Genomic DNA, 21,217 nt, shown 5'->3' with positions numbered 1-21,217 from the left:
GCCTTGCACGTGCTGACTCACTAGGAGCGACAGGGTGTGGCAGGCAAGCCAGGCCTAGTGGGCGTGCCCACGCTCACAGCTATACAAGCGGCTCCAATCCACGAGACAGACACTTTGCGTTATTCTGCACATCCATGTAGCGTAACGCTCACCGCCGCCTGGGATCTAATCTTACCTTGGAAATCCTGCTTTCTGCCTCTATACATCCAATCGGGGAATCAGCTATCACCTGTGCACGACTTCTTCACATCTTCCGGAGCGCCGAACTCTTCATCTTGGCACCGCAGCTCACCTTCAAGACTTCAGGGATGCTGAATTCTTCTTCTTGACACTGCAGCACTACACGCTTCGTCCGTGACCACAACACCTGCAAGAAAAAAGCCAAAAGCAAGGTTAGACATTAAAAAGACATTGAGTTTTAGGTCGCGCTCCCATCCCATCTCGCGCTTTCCCTTAAACCATCACACCTGTTGTTGGGCATTGCGGTTTCATCTATCTTACTCCCAGCCGCGTTCCGCACCTCCACAGCTGCTGTTCAGCCACAATTCCATCTATTGGGAAGGAAGCAGAAGAGAAAACGTTATTCAGTAAATAACAAAATCGAGAGACAGAAAGGGGAAAAAACAGAAAGAGGAAAAGACAAAAGACACTGAGAAACACTTACTACCAATCAAGAGAAGAATAGTCGCAGCTGGACTGGACTGTTACTCACCAGGGATCAGGGAAGTAACTAGATCCCATTAACTAGCGCCCCTGCCAGAAGCAGCAGGACGGAGAGCTCACCATCAATAAATACCAGGAGCAGAGTCACCAATTGTCACACTCCACAGCCTATCCGCAGGGGGAGAGATTTGACAGGGGTGATCACATTCCTGGGATGGCTGCAACCGTGCCCCAACGACTCAGCAGAGACCAGGTGAGCGTTACACTATGCATATTTACTACTATCACCCATAGCAACACCCACGCCTGTCATACTAATGTGAAACCACTACAAGCGTGTAAGCCTGTTTTTACATGTAACTATTAAGATTGTAAGCATGCTTGTAACTTTAATTTGTACCAGTGTTCAGCTATTCTACCATGTAACTAAGTATCTCTGTGTAAGCACTAAGACTGTATGCCTGTAAATCTGTTCTATGCAACTACTTGTAAATTTACGCTGTGATACCCCAGGGTTTGGGCGTACAACCAAATACAATAAATAATAAAATAAATTAATGGAAGCGCTTTATAGATGACGTAATAGTGACATGGAATGGCACTGAGGCCAGCTTCAGAGATTTTGTGGTATTTCTAAACAATGTATTTGGCATTGAATTAGTTGCACAAAGTGATGCTGTAGCTATAGACCTTTTGGACTTGCAGATTTATGTTGTTCATGACAAATTGGAAACTAGAACGTACCGGAAACCTACTAAAGTGAACTCTACATTGTACGCAATCATTTGCCATAAGAAATCCACAATCAATAATATACCGGTCGAAGAGTTCTATAGGGCACACAAACTGCAGTGATGAGATCATTTTTAAGGATGAATGTAAGCGATTGACAGACAGATTCTGCAAAAGGAGCTACTCGAGGGAGTGTTACCAAAGCATGTGATAAAATCAGTAATGTCGAAAGGAGGCAGACAGTGAACCCAATAGAGAGGGACAAATCTGAACATAGCTTGAGTGTTCATTTCATTACTCAATACTCCAACGGCAGTCATGGTTTACTTAAAATGATCCATAAGCAGTGGCATATATTACTAATGACACAGATTTTAAAGGTTACATAGACTGCAAACCCAGGTTTATATACACCAGGGCACCAATGATTAAGAATAAGCTTAGCCCATCCTTTCTCAAACCTATTGACGATAAGGAGAGAAGTGGCAGTGCCTGGCTATGACCTTGAGGAAAGGCTTCTAAAAGTTCGGAAGCTGCAGCATGTGCAGACATGCACATCCCAATAGAGAAAACTATATTTCAAATGAGGGAATAGGTCAAAAACGAGGAATTGAATAATTGTCATACTAAGTACGCAGTATATGCTATCATTTGCATTTGTCTCAAAGAATGTGTAGGAAGTACAAGCTGCGAATTGCGTGTACGGAAAAGAGAACATATGTCTAGTCTAAGCAACCAAGATCCAGGACTACCACCCGCACATCACTGGCAGGAGAACCATCAAATGGGGGAAAGGCGAATATAAGATCCATTGGACTTCAGAGGGCCAGCTGTGCCATAAAAGGTGGTGATCAAAAACTACTTCTGAGACAATTGGAGTTAAGGTTAATTAGTAAGCTGCGATGTACTACTATGGGCCTCAACACAGCATGAAATGTATGTTTTTTTGTAAGATATTGGATTTGACTTAACTTGTTGAACCTTTTATTTGGGGCTGCAGTACGATGTGATTTAAGAATGAGTTGTTCTCATGTGCTTAGGAACAACTACGATTCCCACAGTGAAGGGAATGCGTACGAGGAAGTCATGCTAGCTAAGCTATAGGTTGAGATATAATCGATGTGTTCAATAACATATAGTTTAAGTTTTGACCGACATCAATGTACCATGTTGAGATATAACGGGATAAACTCTAATAAGACAACTTTTGGTTGTGATATTTTTGATGAATTGCCATTATGGTTGTGGCAAAGACCAGCTTTACTACATGCAATTGCCAAATTGTAGAATGACTGTAGATCAAGCATGAATCACTGAGGATTAAGAAGAAAAAATAATGATCATTGTATGTTAATTTAATACTGTGATACCTACACCAGCGCTTCCTCCAGACAGACGCTTACCGACATCCGCTTTGTCGTTCCCTCTCCAGGACTATGGACCCCCCATATGGTTTGGGTTTCCTATGTTAGCCAGTGCGCATTAGGATAATTTGTTGTATATGAATTGTTAACTATATGAGCCTGGATGTGATCTCATTTAGATTTCTTATTTTTATTATTTTCATAGTTACATAACGTATGTCTCAACATCAATGTTTGTATTGTAATGCTGGACAGTGGTGCCAATACTCGTATTGTGAAGCTGTACAGTGGTGCCAACGATCTCCAACTGGAGGCACTGGCTACTGTTTCACCCTTTCTTGGGCTTTTTCAAGGCATCCCTACATAAGGTGTTGAACTCCAGTGGCTTCAAAGCCCCACATATTTACAAGTCCAGATGGGAGGAAGATGTGGGAAGGCCCATAGACGAGCTCACATGGTACAACATCTGGACGAAGGCGGGTAGGGCTTCCCATGCGGTCCAGCTCAAAGAGAACTGCTTTAAATTACTATGTCGCTGGTACTTGACACCTGAAAGGTTGCAGAAGAGGAACCCAAAACTCTCCCCCAATGTTGGAGATGCGGGACATATCCAGGCTCCTTTTTTCATATGTGGTGGGTGTGCCCCCAAAACCAGGGGTTCTGCAAGAAAGTGGTCGCCTAAATTAAAGGAATCTGTGGCTTGAGCTTGACCCCTTGGTGTTGCTTTTGGGCAATGAAGACTCCCAAGGACATTATACACTGGGAGCCAGAAGTTCTCGTCTGGTAATCTATTTGTTGGTTGCAGCGAGACTGGTGATAGCGAAACACTGGAAGGGCCAGGAAGAACCAGATATTAGGGAATGGCGGGCACGAGTTTGGTATTTAGCCGCCATGAGGACGATATATGGGGCAATGCAAGAGTGGATGCCACAGTTTCTTTCTGACTGGGCCCCACTAATTACATATGTAAGGGAACACGATAACCCCAAAATCCACCATATACCACACAAGAAGACATCATTCTCACTGAAGCTACGAAATTAGACTCTTACCGTAACCCGGCGCTACCACATGTCACTTGAGGACTGCACCTGGAAATGTTATGCATATTTCATAATTGACGAGTAGTCTCCTTTTTGAACTCGAAAACGTTTTACGCATGTTCCATAATTGATGAATATTCTTTGCACCATGCTCATGCTTTTGCTTGTAATTTAATGTTATCTTTTTTCTGTTTTGTTTCTCCTTTTCCTCGCTTTTCCGATTCTGATACACAGTTCTCATGTCAATGCTTATTATCTACTACTTGGCGCCGTGTGGACTAAAGGAACCAAATAGATGGGCATAAAAGAGATGGGGACACGCTACCCACATCCTTGCTATTTTGGGTTTTGTCTCCTGTTGCCTTTCTCTCATGTATAAGACCATCTATGATATGCTTGTTTTTGGTGCAAAGAGAAAAGAGTTTAATAAAGTTTAAATGGTAAAAAAAACTCATGTACGCTATTAGGCGTGTTATAAAAAAAACAAATAAATAAGACAATTCCCCTGCAGCCACTCCCTTCACTGAAAACAATGGAGAAACACCATCATCCGACTACAAGTAGTAGAACTGGTTTTGCAGTCTCTCCACCCCACAAAACGTATGCTCAATAGCTACCCAGCCATGCTGCGTAGAAGAGACAACCAAAAAGACCTTGGAGGGGGTCCTATCCAGCCACAGAAAGGGAGAGAGAACCACAGCTGTATCCCATCCACTGAGTGGAACATTCTGGGAAAAGATCTAAGATGGCTGTGGATGACTTCCTCCAAAACATTGGGACTACAGAGCATTACAGTCAAAAAGCATTCCAAGACAGTTCGAGTGATCTTTCAAGCCACTTAGGGTGAAGCTATTCAATCCCAGTCCAATAGGGCGCAATCGCAAGACCGCAGTGAAAGGGAGCTTGGGTTTGCAGAGTGGGAGTTTGGCAAAGGCGAGCAAGGAGTGAGGACAGGAGAGGAGTATCAGAAGGAGGAAGGAAGGGAAGAGAGGAGCTTTGTTAAAGTAGTGAAAAGTGCTAAAGATGAGGTTAGAAGGACACCAGGATGAGAGAAGGAGGTGAAAGCGAATATGGTGGTTGTGACGGAACTATCAGGAGGCACAAGAAGGAAGTGAAGCAGAATAAGTGGAAGTGAGAATAAATATCCAAAGGGATAAGTAGAAGGTTGAGGAGAGTAATTGGGAGGAGGGTGGAAAGAATATCAGCGGAAAGGAGGTGGAACTTTTTTTTTAAAGCTTTAATCATGTTCCAGGAAACACACAGTGCCCAACAGTCTATACATATTTTCACAACAAAAATGTATATTCTATCTCTCAAACTTCTTCAGTGGTGCCGAAATGTAAACAATATAACAGTACATTATAACCAAAATAACGACAGTGGCATGACGATGGCTTACAATCATTGACTATTCAGCAAGTGTGTGAGCAAAGCCGCTTGGGCACCACTAGCTGCATAGATTTCCCCCCCCCCCCGACCCCCGCTACAGCACCCAATACCAAGACTATCGGATCCATAGGCAGCTGTACTCCAGTTATTTCTTTAATGCATTCTAGAATCTCCAGAACCCGTGTGGGCAAAACCACCACAAGTGACTTAAGTCTGTCTCTCCACCACAGTTCCTCCAGGACAGAGGCGGGGAATGGTTGACTATTGTATGAATGCACTGAGGGGTAAGATACCATCTGAAACCTTTCTTGCATGCCCATTCCTTGATCGTGACACATTTTTATGCCTTATGCACCCTCTTCCATATTTGGCCACCCTCTTCTCCCTAAGTTGTAATCCTCAGTTCTCTTTCCAAGTTTTCCATATAGGGCATCCTACCCCCAGGTGCTGCGTTATCCAGCAAAGGATAAATCCTCGAAACAGCTTAACATTCAACCCCTTCCTTCATTGTAATCTCTATTCCCGTCAGTGACCTAGCCCCCGCTGCTTTCACCTCCCTATGCGTGATCCAATGCCCAAGTTGGATATACCGAAATCGTTCCCTTTCGCCCACTTGAAACATCCACTTACAATCTTCAAACGAAAGTGGTATTGCCCATTTATATAAACCTGCCAGTAAGATTGTGTTATAATCTCTTTTGCCCGCCCAAAAACTATCGCTCAACCCTGGTCCAAACTCAGAATTATTTCCAATCGTCAAGTCCCAAACCCGGTTTCAGTCCTTTCATTTTCAAAGGCTGATTCCAGTACCCCAACAGGCACTTAGTAGCCTCTAATAACTGGGCCCTGCTTCTCATGCATAACCCAGCAGAAACGGGAGAAATCGTAGGCGAATGGATGTAACCCCTAGTTGCACATCACAACAGCATTTGGAGACAAATTGCAATAACCAATTCAACATGGGAGCCATATGTGCCGCTATCAAGTCTCGAGTCATCGTCAATATTTTTACCAAGGTGGTTTTCGGCTTCAACAGCACCAAAGGCTTTGATGGAAGGTGCCATTGGTGTCGACAACATTGATCTAGACTTATTTTTCAACTCACGGCTCGAAGGATCCTTTCATTATTTCTCATTGTGTCGAGGCCTCAACGGCTCTCCATGGGGATCTGGCCTTCGTCCCGGGCTCGAGGGCGCGCAGGATTTGGCTTGAGCCCTTTCCTTACCGGCTTTAGATGGTGCAGTAAGAACATGGCTTGTCGAGGGTTTTAGTTTCTCACACATTTTTAGCATTTCTAACATAGATGCTTCCCATTCGGCAGGAGTGGCGGCCTTTGTGGGAAAAGATATAGCTCTCTCAGGAGAGGCATCTGATGAAGAAGTCGAAGTGGGCGACCTATGGTGCTTCTTCTTAGACGACGATGAGTGGTGGGAGCCTCTCCTCGACCTGGACCTTTTCATCTTCCTTCAAAGAGAGTCGCCTCTTGCATCATATGAAGGTTTCTTCAACGGCTCCACACCGAGACACCACAAGCATACTCGATGTGGGTTGGTTATCAACATCTTGGAACCACAGACCTGACACTTCTTGAACCCGGTCTTCGGGGGGTAGTAGGTGTCGAACATGAAGACATTTTTGTGAATGAAGAATGGAAGCACACCGTAGTTCTTAAAGTGTAAGCTTACTCGGAAAAATGGAACTGCAGCCAACAGGCACTGCGCATGCTAGATATACCTTCGATGACACCACCCTCGAGATGGAGGCCCTCAAGGGACATCGAGTCGACTGCATCGGCAAACAGCGCCCTCTGCCGAGAAACATTTCTGAAGCAGCTGAAGCTGGATATCGAATATCAAAGAGGAATACGTGGGAGGACGCAATCCATTTGAAATATCAATCCAGGTACACTTTAAAATGGCACCAGAGAAAGCATTGAAGTAGCACTAGACGTTGGTCTGCTCATTGAAATCATTACGTGAAGACATCTGAGTGGAATACAGATAAATAGGTTTTTCATGATGGTGCTGCGTAGGAGGCAGCCACACATGAAAATGTGCAGGCTTAACAAGGTACGGAATGAGGATGCCAATGTAAGATTTAAACTTTAAATGTAATTTGTCTAGGAAAGTTTTGACGGCCCCCTCTAAACACAGATTTGAGCTGGTTGCCGATAGACTGAGTATACTTCAACGCCTCACTGGTTTAAACATTTACAGAAAAGAAATTCATGCATAAAAGATAGGACTGTGGGTAAGCGTTTGAGGTCTTACTATCCCCAGCTAACATAATCTCCCAACCCACGTGCCTGTCTCTTGGTCGTACAAGTGCATTGTGATGACACCTGATATTTCCAGTGTCTTTCACAGAATCCAAAAAAGTTACTGCAATAATAGCAGCCGGAAACATTGATGCTGTTCCACACATTAACTATTTCGGTATAGGAATTAAATTCATGGAAAAATATTTGTGGATTGTTCAGACGACCACATGGCATTAATAGGAATTCATTTGTGGTTTACAATTCTGCAGATGGATACCACTGTGAAAAGTCTACTTGATTATAACCTATACATTTTTAATGTAACACCAAAACCTCTTCATAGAAAGATTACGCTCATGAGGAATGTTCAGCAGTAAAATAGGAAAAACAGAAACGTGACCTATTATGTCGAGTAGAAAGTTGGTATGATAAAGATATGCAACGATGAATAGAATGGAGGGTGAGCTATTTTTGGCCCCATTTACATAGGCAAGAAAAGGAACCAAAAACAAATGTTGTAATTGGTGAGTGAATGCTGGTTCGATTTATAGATGAAAGTAACAGTAATAGGTGTCTAACCAATACAGAAGTGAAAGCAGGCCTGATTTATCTATGCAACAAGATACATGAGAAAAGAAATGAGAGCTATTGTGTATATTCTTATCTAATCATGCTGTAATAGGAAATTAAGTTATTGGTGAGCCAACACTGGCGGTTGTAAGTAAAATTCATGAAGAGAGTCTTTGTATGCTTCATATGCAGAGGCAAACAATGCTTTTGAACACAACAGTGGTTTGGGCGCCACTAGTTTTTGGTACTGCGTTTTATGCAATGAATCCGGTGAATTCGGAGCGTGGACACTGTTTTGCAATTGAGATTAAATGGTTATTTTTGATCTGCACTGTATTTGTGTTTGTATGTGTTTGGTGGATGAATTGATTTAAATAAACATATTGACTGACTATAAAACCTACAGCAAGTTCTGCCGAAACCTTTTAGAAACTTCATCGCCCACTTTCCCCAACTACCCCTGCTGAGTTCATTCCCAACACCAATCCTCAATCACTTCAGGCAATGTTTGGGATACACTCTGCTTTTCCTCTTCCTCTGGGGTACAGACCAGCATTCTTCCATCCGTCTTTCTCTGACAGTCTTTTCACTCGTTTATCTCTTTCTCTCTCCTGGGACAATTCAGATGGTGGGCTACAATCATCCTTTTCCATTGGGCCTGCAATCTCTTCCATTACGGTGCTGTAGGCTTTCCCTCGATATTCAAAATTCAACCTCCATGGGAAAGTCCACCTATATCTTACGTCCTTTTCTCTAAACCAGCTTGTAACGACCTGCAGACTCTTCTTTTTTTGCAGCTTTGCTTGGGCCAGGTCTTGAAACACTAATATAAAGGCATCCCAGAAGCATACAGTTTCATGTTTTCTTGATGCAGCCATGAGCCTTTCTTTTAGCTAAAGATAGGTGAACCCGCGTCCGGACATCTGGCAGCACGTTCTTACTCTGCTAGTAGGACATATAAACCTGATGAGTTCTGTCCAGCACTATTGCATCCTCTTTTGAGATTTCCAAAATGTACAAAAAAATTCCTGAACATAGTCTGTTAAATCCCCATCAGCGATTTGTTAAGGAATACCTCTCAGCGTGATGTTATTCCGCATTGACCTGTTCTCACCGTCATCATGCTTCATCAAGATACATTCCATCTGCTGCTCGAGACCAGCTACCCTCTGAGTAAGCTCAAGCCTGGTTATGGCTCTGTGCTCAGAGGCTCGTTTCCACTTCCTCCAGTCTATTTTTAGCTGCCAGCACATGTTTATCTAATTCTGCAATAGATTTTGTTAGATTTGCAGCACTTTCTTTAATTTCTTTCTTAATTTCAGAAAGCATCATTTGTAAGTCTGATCTCATAGTGGGTGCATCCTCCAACTGCGACTGTGGGCTCTGCTGCGAGTGGCTCTTGACGGCCGCTTGTAGTTGGTTCGATTTAGAGACGTCCTGTCCCTGCATTAAGCTTTAAATAATCACCAGAGACATGAACTTTCCAATTAGCTGATTTCCCCCCCCCCATTGTTGGGTGCTGCGTTTGGGGGGGATCTCAGCACGTTTTGAAAGTCCTGCAAACTCTCTCCAGGCTGCCACAATATGTCAGGCAGCTTTAAGATTGAATGGCTTATCTACTATTATCCGGCTCACTTACTTACAATGCCCTTATGTGCCAGGTGAAGCAAGTTTCAGCGCTTCACAATTCCATCTGTTATGACTGTGTCGGTCCCAAAGAGCCTATAAGAGCGCTGATGTGAATTGCTGGTAGCCCAAAGGCCAGACTACCACACAAATGCACACTGGAAAGGACGCAGGGGCCAATAGCACCAGCCCCTCTACACAATTCTGAAAGCAGCCACCCCTCCGGGGTAAAGGTCAGTAGTGAATCCCCTCATGATGCCTATTGCATCAATCTACAGCTGCACTCACTGTATCTCCAATGTTGTATTGCACAACCCTTCTCCAATTGTGAGCAGCCCAAACCGCTCTGTTACTTCGGCAGGACTCCGATGACCTTATCTCAACCCTCAACCTCCTCTGCATATCCCATGCACGGGGCCCACTGACACCACTGCTCCGTGTTCTCGAAACTTTGGACCGCTCCGACCTTAAGTCAGCCACCGTCAGCTCCTCCTCTCAAGTCTCGGCCCTTTAAAAGGGGACTCGGGCAACCCCGGCAGCACGTACCTAGTGCCCACATTCGCCGAAGAATAAGGCACTCGTCTGTTCTGCCTTCCTCTCTTGTCACTGCTCTGCTGCCTCGTAATGGCCGTGCCCCTTTCCCCATATCCGCTTTACCAGGGACGTACGGCAGCCTACATCAACTGGGTCACTCTGTCTTGCTCGGGACACCTCACAAGCACTTCCATTCGCACCCCATTCTCAACGGGAACGGCCCTCCCATTGCAAAGGTCTTGCGAACTACGCTCCTGTGCACCATCATGTCCGCTAACAGTGCAGTCCTCGATCCTTACCAATCTTGGTACGGAGCATCGCTAAGATCTGTGCTTTGCTCAATCTCCTGCCTGGTGTTCGCCCCTACAGCTGATGAGAAAAAGGAACCACTTTTAATACATTTTGAGGGACACAGGACACACCGATGGGCATTGGCGTACAGAGCCCAGTGAAGAAGTGGCTTCATGCTTCCCCATTCGTTCACGGTTTTCATTTCATTTTCTGGGCAGAGGCGTTGCTAGGGGGGGGGGTGTCTAAGGGGGCTATAGCCCCTGGTCTTTTGGTTGTTGCCAAGGATAGAATCTCAGGAGTTACAACCGAAAGGCTAGTTAGCCCCCAGTCCCGACAGTTCCGACATTAGCGCAGCCCCGGGTCTTTTCCAGACCTAGCAACACCCCTGTTTTTGGGACTTGTAGTTTCACTTTTCCTGTTCAAAATATGGTCCTAAATGTCTGGGAATTCAATTACGAAATGCAGAACTGGCACAATGGGTCATGCATGAAAGGGGGCAACTTGGGTTCTCCAAGCATGGGGGACAAGCACACAGTGTGGTGGGCCATCACACAAATGAGGTTCAGAACGGGCAGAGATAAGGTACAGCGTGGACACAGAGAGGGAATAAGCATGAAAAGTGATGGAGTAAATTATGCTGCATTACCCTCCTAATCGTAGGACCGAAAGAAGCTGGAAGGTCACAATAGTACGTGCACAAAAACCTACAAAATACACAAAGTTACAACACGATATAATAAAGAGCAGTGTAGGCTCCAGAACTGCAGAAAACTTGAAATAGGTGGAACATGTTTATGGATCACTACGGGTCTTCCAAATCTGGCCAATCACATTTCATGGTTATCAACATGGGGCTCACTGTCACATGTGCTTGCCAGCAATGGAGAACACTACACACAAACATTCTTTGATAGTCAACAACTGAGGGGGATCAGCACTGTGAATTTACAATACATATTAAGGGGACATTCTGCTGTGTGTGAAGTGGGGCTGTGAATCCTCCACAGTTTTATTAAATCAAGGTGTGTGAAGCAATCACCTACTTCACACCTTGGGCTTTGGGGTTACCTCTGTCCTATTTTACCGATTTCTGCGGAGTCCCCAGTGCTGCATAACATCAAGGGTTGCGAGGCCCCTAACTTTGCTGCTGTCAAATACCAGGAAGCCCTACAGATTAGTGGAGGAGCAGTGGCTTTTCCTCCATAAAATTAGGCAAAGGTTTCCAGCAATCAAAATAGAGAGTAACAACACTCATATGAAATAATAGGAAACCACTGACACATAGGAGCGCACCCCCTGCTTCTAACCGCATAGCTCCACAGATAGGATTGGTTCAGTTGTAGCAGTAGCTCTACTATTATTACTGCATGATCCGAAGAGCATGCATCTTTTAATGTGCATGCACTACTAGGTGGATAGAAGGATTACAAAAGGATGACGCTTTACCTTTTAACTGCTAAAAAAAAAAAAAAAAAAATCTTTCGAAAAATACCCCCTTTTCACTTGCTAAAAAATAATTTTACTCCCAACTTCAAAAATAGGAAGTTACATACTACCCTTTCAAAATGTTTTCTTGGCATACCAAGAAGAGGATCAAAGACAAAAATGCATGCAAGCAAACCCTTGTACATCAGTGCCTGAAACTCCAAGCACGCCTCACCAGCTGAAGGCGTCTAGGAGGTTACAGTGTCAGTGAGAAGTCCGAACATGCACACATTCTGTGGCAAATGAAGCAATTAACCAAGAAAACACTTACTGCTGGTTGGAGCCCATCCACTGCCCCGCAGCTGCGGTTAGTGCCAGTCAACGTGCCAAAAAGACCAAATCCATGGTTGTGATCTGAAAGAGCATACAATACATTAGCAGAAAATGCCAGGAGCTCAGGGAGACAATCATATTGCAAAAAAATAAATCTTTGGTTAGTCCGACTAATTCAACAGTCCATATATGAACCCAATAGTATCTCTGTATGGACAATACAGCAGTCATTGTCCTGTATTGAGATGTACTGGTTTGGGACACAGAAAAGGAAGAAACAAATGTGTCTCAAAAATAGGCCCTGAAACGCTACCCCTATCAAATCATTTAAGTATGATATGATATGGCATTTATAATGCGCCTATGCATAAGTGTTTCAAGGCACGAAAAAGTACCAAGATTTGAGCATTACACACCCTTATCATGAAAATGTACAACAGCCTTCTTCTGTAGCATCTCCTTTGAAGTTATTTCATCCTATTGGTCCAAAATGGTGCGGTTAAGTCTGGAAATGACTGACCAAGCAGGTTGCAGCTTTCGGCTAATCCGATGGAAAGATGCACCAGCAGTCTACCTAGAGATCCTAAGCAGTGGCAGCACCCAGTCTTTCTAAGGAGAGCCCTGACACTTCTTAGCACAGTTTAGAAATATGTAGCTTTTCTCACCAAAAGAAGGTGCGTTTTTCCCAAAAGGGTAAGTTCAGTCACTCCTTTTTAATTATTGGATCCAATAAAAGGACACAATGTGGAATAGAAATGAGAGACCGTTTGAAATGTTCAAGGGACAGAGGGCTCCCGGGCTCCCATGTTCTGCTGGTCTTCCTGTTTGTATCCCTAAATGGTTAGAGCTAAGACACGAGTGAACGAGCTGGCACAAAGGACACAAGCCGGGCTATAAATCCCCTTTAGCCCCTTGCCTTGTCTTGGTCGATTGTTTCATTCCACCGCATTCCTCTTTTTAATTGTGTCTACCTGTTTTTAGATTTAATCTTTTAGAAACTGCAAATACCAGTTTAATTATTAACTTTACAAGAGATCCGCTCTGCAAATTACGTTAGTCTTTGTAATTGTGTACAGCTTTTAGGTCGCCTTTGTTTGCCTGAAGTACTATACTTAACAGGGCTCAGCCGCCCTGCATGAACTGACTGGGAAAGCAAACTACATTTGCCAGCAGTCTTGTAGTCCATCGCGCCTACTTCCCTCCAAACCCAGCGCGAACGCGCCGGCGCGAAGGAGACAAGCCGGTCTGTGCCGGTCCGTGGCCAGGTGTGTCGGGGTAAGATTTACGCTTTTAGTCATGGGAATACCTACCCCCCCCCCCCCCCCCCAACACCACCACCACTAATCCACCCTGCCTGCAAGACCCTTTTCAGCATGATACTGCCCCCTGCGCACCATTTCCGATTTCACTCTGCATATCTTCCGTTAAACAGCATTTAGAATCCACTATCACAGTGTCACAGTCCGATACTCCTTCAACTAGCAACAAAGGAGGGGATCACACCATCACCCATCCCGTTGGCTCATTGAATTGTATGCTGCTCAATACAAGATCTCTGGTCAAGCATGCCCATGAAGTTTCCACTTATATTGAAGACAACAATTTTGATATCTGCGCTATTACTGAAACATGGGACACCAATGCATCAGGACCTTCACTACAGCTTGCCATCAAGGAAGGGTACTGTATGATTAGACAGGATAGAGAGTCGGCAGGGGAGGTGGGGTAGCCTGCATTTTAAGGAAATCCTTACTAGCTTGGAAAATCAAGGGACATCTTATGGAAGGAATAGATTTTCTTCATATAAAAATAGGGATGAACTCAAAAACTACAGTGAATTTTGTCCTAATCCATCGGCCACCTTCAATTTAGGCAAATTCGGCATTGAACTTGCAAGATATCTTCTTCCATTACTGAAACCTAATTCCCGCTTCATAGTGCTTGGTGACTTTAATAACTGGCTGTGTCATCCAGATGATCAGACCGCATTTGAACTAGCGCAATCATTTACAGATCTAGGCTTTACACAAATAGTTCAAGGCCCTACCCATAACCTGGGACATACCCTGGATTGGGTAGCAGCCATCAATAGCCCTTATCATGACGTATCAGTATCACCCTGTTCATGGTCGGATCATGATGCCGTTCATTTTTCGATCACTGTACCTTTTGTCACTAAAGTCCAGTCAGTCTGCTCTGAAGCGATCTCATATCGTAATACTAAATCCCTAACTTTGGATAAAATAGAAGCCCTCACAACTCAGACTTTACATATTCTAGAGACAGATGACATTGACGTTCTTTTGAAGAAAATTAGCTCTAGCCTCAAATTAGTGGCTGATTCTCTCGCGCCCCTAAAAGCCAAAAAGAAACCGTCAGAAAGGAAAATAACTAATCTGTGGTTCTCTCCCGAACTTCAATCCCTTAAAGCTGCCTCCCTTAAATTATTTTACGTCTTGAAAACAAATCGATCACCCATAGCATTATTTAACTATAAAGAAGCCGCCAACAACTATAAAAGAGCTATCACTGAAGCCAAGAAATCACACCTGGACTCCAGAATCTTACAGGCAACCTCGAATTCCAAGGAATTATTTAAAATTCTGAAAGAACAAGAGGTAGTTCCAGAACCTGCAGTATCTGCGATCACTAAAAATGACGACTGGTGCTTGGATACCAGAATGCCATGGCAAACAAATTGGATGGTACCCGGGAATCCATAGCCACAAAAAAAAGTGCATCGGACACACAGGGCACCCATATAGTCAGCAATACGTTTACTAGGGATCCAGACATCCCTATTTTTGACTTCGTACCCATATCAGAGGAGGAGCTAGCCTCCATTATCAGCAAACTTAAAGCAACTAATTGCACAGGGGATCCATGTGCCTCTACTATTATCAAAACATGTCCCCCAACTCTGGTACAGGCCATAAGCAAATTTGTTAATGCCTCACTTCGGAATTGTACGGTTCCAGATATGAAGCAAGCCTGGGTTACCCCATTATAGAAAAAACCCAATTTGGATCAAAGCGTACCTACTAACTATAGGCCGATAACTAATACCCCTTTCTTATTAAAGATATTGGACCGGGATGCCTATATTCAAATGGCTCAACATCTCAACTCCTACCCTATCCTATCCTCAATCCTTTCCAGTCAGGGTTCAGACAAGGCTTCGGCACCGAGACCTCGTTATTGGACCTCAAGTCACAACTGCTCCAAAGACTGGATACCCCGAAGGTCCCTCTCCTTATTTCTTTGGACCAATCGGCAGCGTTGGACCTGGTCGATCATGCCATACTGGCAGATAGGCTCGGGACGGTAGCCAATTGTTCGCGGGCTGCCACTAATTGGCTGCTCTCCTTTCTATCTAACAGATCCAGTAGGGTATGCGCCAACAATGCTAAAGCACCGGCAATCCAGATACTTTTTGGAGTGCCACAAGGAGCCAGCTTGTCGCCCTGCATTTATAATATCTTCAGGACCCCTTTTTTTGCCCACCTTGCCCAGGAGGGCATACTTTTCTCTAACTACGCAGATGACACACAATGTGTCATCCCACTTACGGTCCAGCATGACCAGGACGAAAGAGAACTTAATAGTATATTTACCATCATTGAACAATGGATGATGTTGAACAATCTCGCACTCAACCGTGGAAAGACGGAACATATGGCTGTGGGATCTGATAGCATTTTAGCCAAACTAGACCCAGCTTACAAACACTTTCAGCTGGGAAATGCTCTTCCCAAGGTAAAGATTCTGGGTGTGGTTCTGGACCAATCGCCACGTGGCCAGTACTGTGTCCTCTGCCACCTACTACATTAAACTGCTGTCCCACCTGCAACCATTTATTTCTCAGCCTAATGCAGAGTCCATCGCTCATGCTATCATAGGTGCTAAACTAGATTACTGCTGCAGCCTATTAGCAGGTTCTAGCAAAAAGACCATTAACCGTCTCCAGGTGGTTCAAAATGGAGCGGTTAGAGTGGTTTCTGGACTTGCCTACAGGGCACATGTATCTGAGGCACGTCGAGCATTGCATTGGCTGCCCGTGGAGTCACAAATATTCTTCAGACTCATGGTCATCACCTTTAAATGCCTCAAGGGCACTATGCCCACCTACCTACAAAAGGTATATAGGAATAAAACCCTGCCTTAGAAATCTTCGCTCAAATAATCAGAACCTGCTTCACCAGCCTAAATTTAAAACCAAAAAAGCACAATGGGGCGCCTTCGCTTTTGTGGCGCCGGCTCTCTGGAACACCATGCCAGATCAGCTGAGAAACTCTGTAACCCTGAGTAACTTCAAGAAGGGCCGCAAAACCTTCCTTTTCAAATAGTAGTCTTCAAACCTATTAGTGCCACTCTTTCGGTTCCAGATCTCCCGGTTCCCCAAGTCTTTATTTATCTTGTCTGTGCCCTCACACCCATGGGTCTATGGCTGCGCAATATAAATGTAATAAAGTAAAGTAAAACAGAGACACATGGATGTTAACCCTGTTCCAGTTTGGGAGAAGATGGAGAGCAGACAGCGATTCTGTGGGATAAATAAGCGGTCCATGCCTGTGATTGCACAACTCCATATTACGAAGTACCTGGAATCTCTACCCGCTAGAACAAAGAGGGGCCTCACTCCAATCAAGCTTCCCTACAACGAAGAACAGGCTCAAGTCATAGTGGAGAGACCTCCAAAAGAGTTACGGATGGCTCCTATGCACATTTGTGCATCTGGAGGAAGCTGTGGCACCATGACAGTTCTGGGACAGCAAGACAGGACAGATGAGAGATGTTAAATAGACAGAAGAAAGGACAGGTGGCGCTAGAGAGCCTGACTGTGATGGCGGCTCTACCTTGAGCTCTGTGCTGAGCTCCCGAAATCCTGTTTAAAATAGCATCTGAGGCCGTGGAAAAAACGCAACGGAGGTGCCGGAGGTCCCCTAAACAGTCCTCGACTCCTGTGGAGGAGTTATACAGCAAACACGGCCCCCTCGGCCCCGGGAGAAAAGCAGTTGTTGCACAGCCGGCGGGCAGAGGAGAGGACAGGGTAAAGGTTGCAAACAACATGAGTTCTGCGGTTGAGCCCGAGACCCACCTGGGAAGCCAAGAGGCATCTGTGATCCCCAGCAGGGCTCCAGAGCTGAGGGACCTGAAATCTGGGCGCCGCGCTGCATGGACGGCTGCCACATCGGAAGCGCTGCAGCCGTGGTGCTTCCCGAAGTGGCGCAACAGTGGATTTGCTACATGAGGCAGCCCATTTGCAGACCTGCGTGAGTAGAGGCAGCAGAGCTGAGCAGCTTGTCGGATGACAGGTGAGCGACGGCGCATACACTGATAGGAGACTGAGAGAAGCCGTTACAGTGGGCAATTGAACACACTGGCCCAGACCGCAATCACCGGAGTGATCGGGCGGGTGGAGGAACAACGGGAGACACAAAAAGGGGAAGCCAGCAACATATCGGTGTAAAGTGGACCTGAGACCCCCGACCTCGATACCAAAGCAGTCCCGAAATAGAATAGACAGAGCGAAAGCAGCTAAGAGCCCGCTCCAGGCCCTTGACCTTAACACCAGGTGAGAACATATGGCGCGAGGGGAAAGTGCAGCGGAGCCTGCAGGTTGGTGTGGGCAGCAGCGCACACTGGGCTGGGGCCTTTGATACGGACTGCTCGCTGTGCGGCTGGCCACTATGAAACACTGGCACACTAGGGAGGAAAGGAACGGCCCCCACTCCCTGCCACAGCGCTGAACCGCCTCCTGGCCAGACTACAAACTTAGCACCGGAGCACGAAGGGACGAAACAGAGGCCCAGTGCCCGCACAGCGTCGCATACACTGGGAGACCCAAAAAGGTGAGTGAAACCTCCGCTGCACACAACATTCTACCCATAAGGCGACCCAACCAGTTCCACCACCAAATTGGGGCAACCATCCACTTGCCCAACGACAACCCGGGGACTGGAGGCAGTTGGAGCCCACCCACCGATATCCATTAAAGTGTGGGCCACAAAGCACCTGATCCCACTGACAGGGGAATGACTACTGGAAAACTCTAATTGGTTATGTGCCACACTCCTTCAACAGGGGGGAGGTGGGTGAGGAGAGAATTGGTCACTTACCTGCGACACCACGCAAGGGAACCGAGGCAGTCAGGAGCCCCCCTCTGCCCAAAACAGTCCCTAGCGCACCGATGATCCGGGACACAATGTCTACAAGGGAGAGCCCAGCAAGACCGAAAAGCCTCAAAATACCACAACTAAGAGGGAAAAGTCAGAACATTACACGTGAGAAAAGCACTGCTCAGGAACCAGAGGCTTTGCATAATCCCCTGACGTGTGGTGGGAGAATAGAAGCTAGCTAGAACCCACTCTCAAAAAGTCAGCTAAACACCAACCATTGAACACCCCCCACAGTTAGGGAGAGAAAATCCTAGTGAAAAGACCCAGGCACTGAAACGGCAAAGTAGAGAACAAAGAGAGAAGCGTTAGGCCGCAAAAGGGACGGAGTTGGCTGCATCAGCTCTCAGCAAGGCACATCAGTTTATCAACACGCAGCAGCGGCAGGGAACCAGCCAAGTTCACCCTTTACACAAGTCATCAAGAGGCCAGTACTGGGTGTCCAACACCAGCAACAAGATCGAGACGTGCAGGGAACCTGGGACTCGGAGGCAGCAACCCAGAACCATTTGAATTAGTGACAGTGGACCACACTAAGGGATACCCAAGTGAAAGAAAACAGAACACCACCTGTTGAGCTCCCTCACTAACAGGGCGCTTTAAGAGAGGACTGAAGCCCTGCAATTGGCACAGTGCGACGAGAGGACGCACGAACATGGTGCTCAAAGCGGCAATCAGCATTGACCCAGGCCAGAAGACAGTCAAGACACCTTAGTGGAGGCTGCTGCCGGACTTAATCTTCCCCAAAAGGGGTGTCAAACAATACCACTGATTAATCCAGCCTGTAATCAGCACCTGGAAGACAAGGCCAACACCTGCGATCATAGTCGCACAGGCCAAATTGCCACTGGGGCCATAAACAATCGACCCTACATCTCAATTATAGAGACAGCGACAAAATCCTTCAACTCGCCAGAGAAAAGGGGGAAGTCCAATAAGACGGTGATAAGATTCAAATATACCCAGACTTCTCAACAGCGTTACAAGCGTCACAAAGGTCCTTCGCAGGGGTGAAAAGACGTTTGAGAGACTGCAACATACCATACTCCATGCTTTTCCCAGCGCAACTCTGCGTCCAGCACGCAGGGAGGACACAATTCTTCACCTCGCCAGAGAGAGCGAGCTCCTTCCTAGACGAGATCGGAAGCCGCTCACCTCACAACGCCCAGAGACCCAGGAGAGACTACTGTGGCCGAAGAGACCCAGACTGAAGTTGTGCTGTCTGTAACAAATAAGGTAGCAATACTGTAAAGACTAGACATTGAAGCCGTATAAATCTGTATACAAGGGGAAGTAAAGAAGCGAATACCATTTACACCAAACGCACCCCAAACATTTGACATAAAACGCCAAAGACGCATCTATACCCTAGACAGAAAGGGAGCCAGTAGACTCGGCCGGGCACTAGCGCCCGGGTAGTTATAGTTGTTGGCAGTCTTGTCCTCGCAAGTGCACCCCGCTGACATGTCCTACGGAACGAGCTAAGCTTACCCAAATCAAGAAAGTAATGGTTTAAAAGACCCGAGCCACATTGAATAGATATACCAGGGTCCGATGGAGTTCAAGGTAGTAACGTGGAACATAAAAGAAGGGAGACTAACCCTGCCAAGATTTGGAGAATATCTCAAGAGGCACAACATTGACCTGGCACTAATACAGGAAAACCACTCCACCCCTTCCTCTGAAGGAAGGTGGGGCATGCGTTGGGGATGTCACAGATACTATTCCTCCTTCTCATCCTACGCGAGGGGAGTAGAAATCCTGATAAATAAGGGGGTGAAGTTCTGGCTAATATCAGTGGCTAAAGACGAAGCTGGGAGGGCGTTACTGGTGCATGGAGTACTTGAGGGGGTACTGGTCGTCCTGGTAAACTCATACAGCCCAAACATAGAGAGCACAAACGTGTTTCACTGGATAATGATGCAATTAGCGGATTCCGAACATCCACGATTATCTGGGGAGGAGATCTGAATATCACCCTAGACCCCTTTGTGGGATAGGTCAAGTGAGACCCCGAGTGGGATGACCAAAGCGAGCCACTAGATACAATAAAGGTGCACGGCATACAACCTAATCAATGCATGGAGACTCAGCCACAAAAAGCTCAGAGATTTTACGTATCACTCATGGGTCCACGGGTGCAGCTCCAGACTAGACTATCTGCTAGTGTCCAGGGAAACGGGATTCCGCTGGGGGTACAGTCACTTTCTCCCCAGAACACTCTCCGACCATTCCCCAGTGACTCTACAATGTATACCTGAAACGGGCGGGATGGGGGCGTACTCCTGGAGATTCAAGGCAGGGGCACTTCAAGACCGGGTGTTTGCCCAAGAGCTACGGGCAGAGATGCAGTCCTTTCTCACACTTAATAAGGGATCAGTCTCCTCTAGCAGGGTTTTATGGGAAACTCTTAAATGTTACGTCCGAGGGACCTGTATGCCCAAGGAAAACGGAATCCTGCGGGTAGGCTTTTTACCTTTTACAGCCTTTGATACTACATACTGCTATGAAGTCTATTTCCAGCATGTGAATATATGAAATATCCAATGCTGGAGAAGGAGTAAGTTGCTTATCTGTAACGCCTGTTCTCCAGCATTGATATCTTTCATAGATTCCCATGCGCCCTCCTTGCGCCCCTACAAGGTAAAAACCTTATGGAACTGGCCAGCAGGACTGGTCTGAATTTGAGGAGAGTAGGAGGGTCTAACTACTCTATGTCCCATTGGTTTGGACCAAAAGCACCCCTATGGAGGATGACACCTTACACAATGAAAGGTTATTCGCTTTAGGCAAGGAAATAATAAGGTAACC

The 21,217-nt window shown here is 45.9% G+C and overlaps 1 protein-coding gene across 2 annotated transcripts in view; it reads right to left on the bottom strand.

Moving 5' to 3' along the window:
• AAGAB (alpha and gamma adaptin binding protein) overlaps positions 1–21,217 on the bottom strand; it is a 429,906-nt gene that overhangs the window by 189,286 nt on the left and 219,403 nt on the right. For both annotated transcript variants that reach the window (XM_069625133.1, XM_069625134.1), the window contains exon 6: positions 12,229–12,311. In XM_069625133.1, coding sequence (XP_069481234.1) covers positions 12,229–12,311 — 83 coding nt within the window. The remainder of the gene's footprint in view (positions 1–12,228; positions 12,312–21,217) is intronic.

This window comes from Ambystoma mexicanum, chromosome 11 (assembly GCF_040938575.1).
Source record: "Ambystoma mexicanum isolate Mex_15411 chromosome 11, UKY_AmexF1_1, whole genome shotgun sequence".
Taxonomy (NCBI): domain Eukaryota; kingdom Metazoa; phylum Chordata; class Amphibia; order Caudata; family Ambystomatidae; genus Ambystoma; species Ambystoma mexicanum.
The sequence above is the reverse complement of the archived record's forward strand: the minus strand, read 5'-3'. Positions and strand labels throughout refer to the sequence as shown.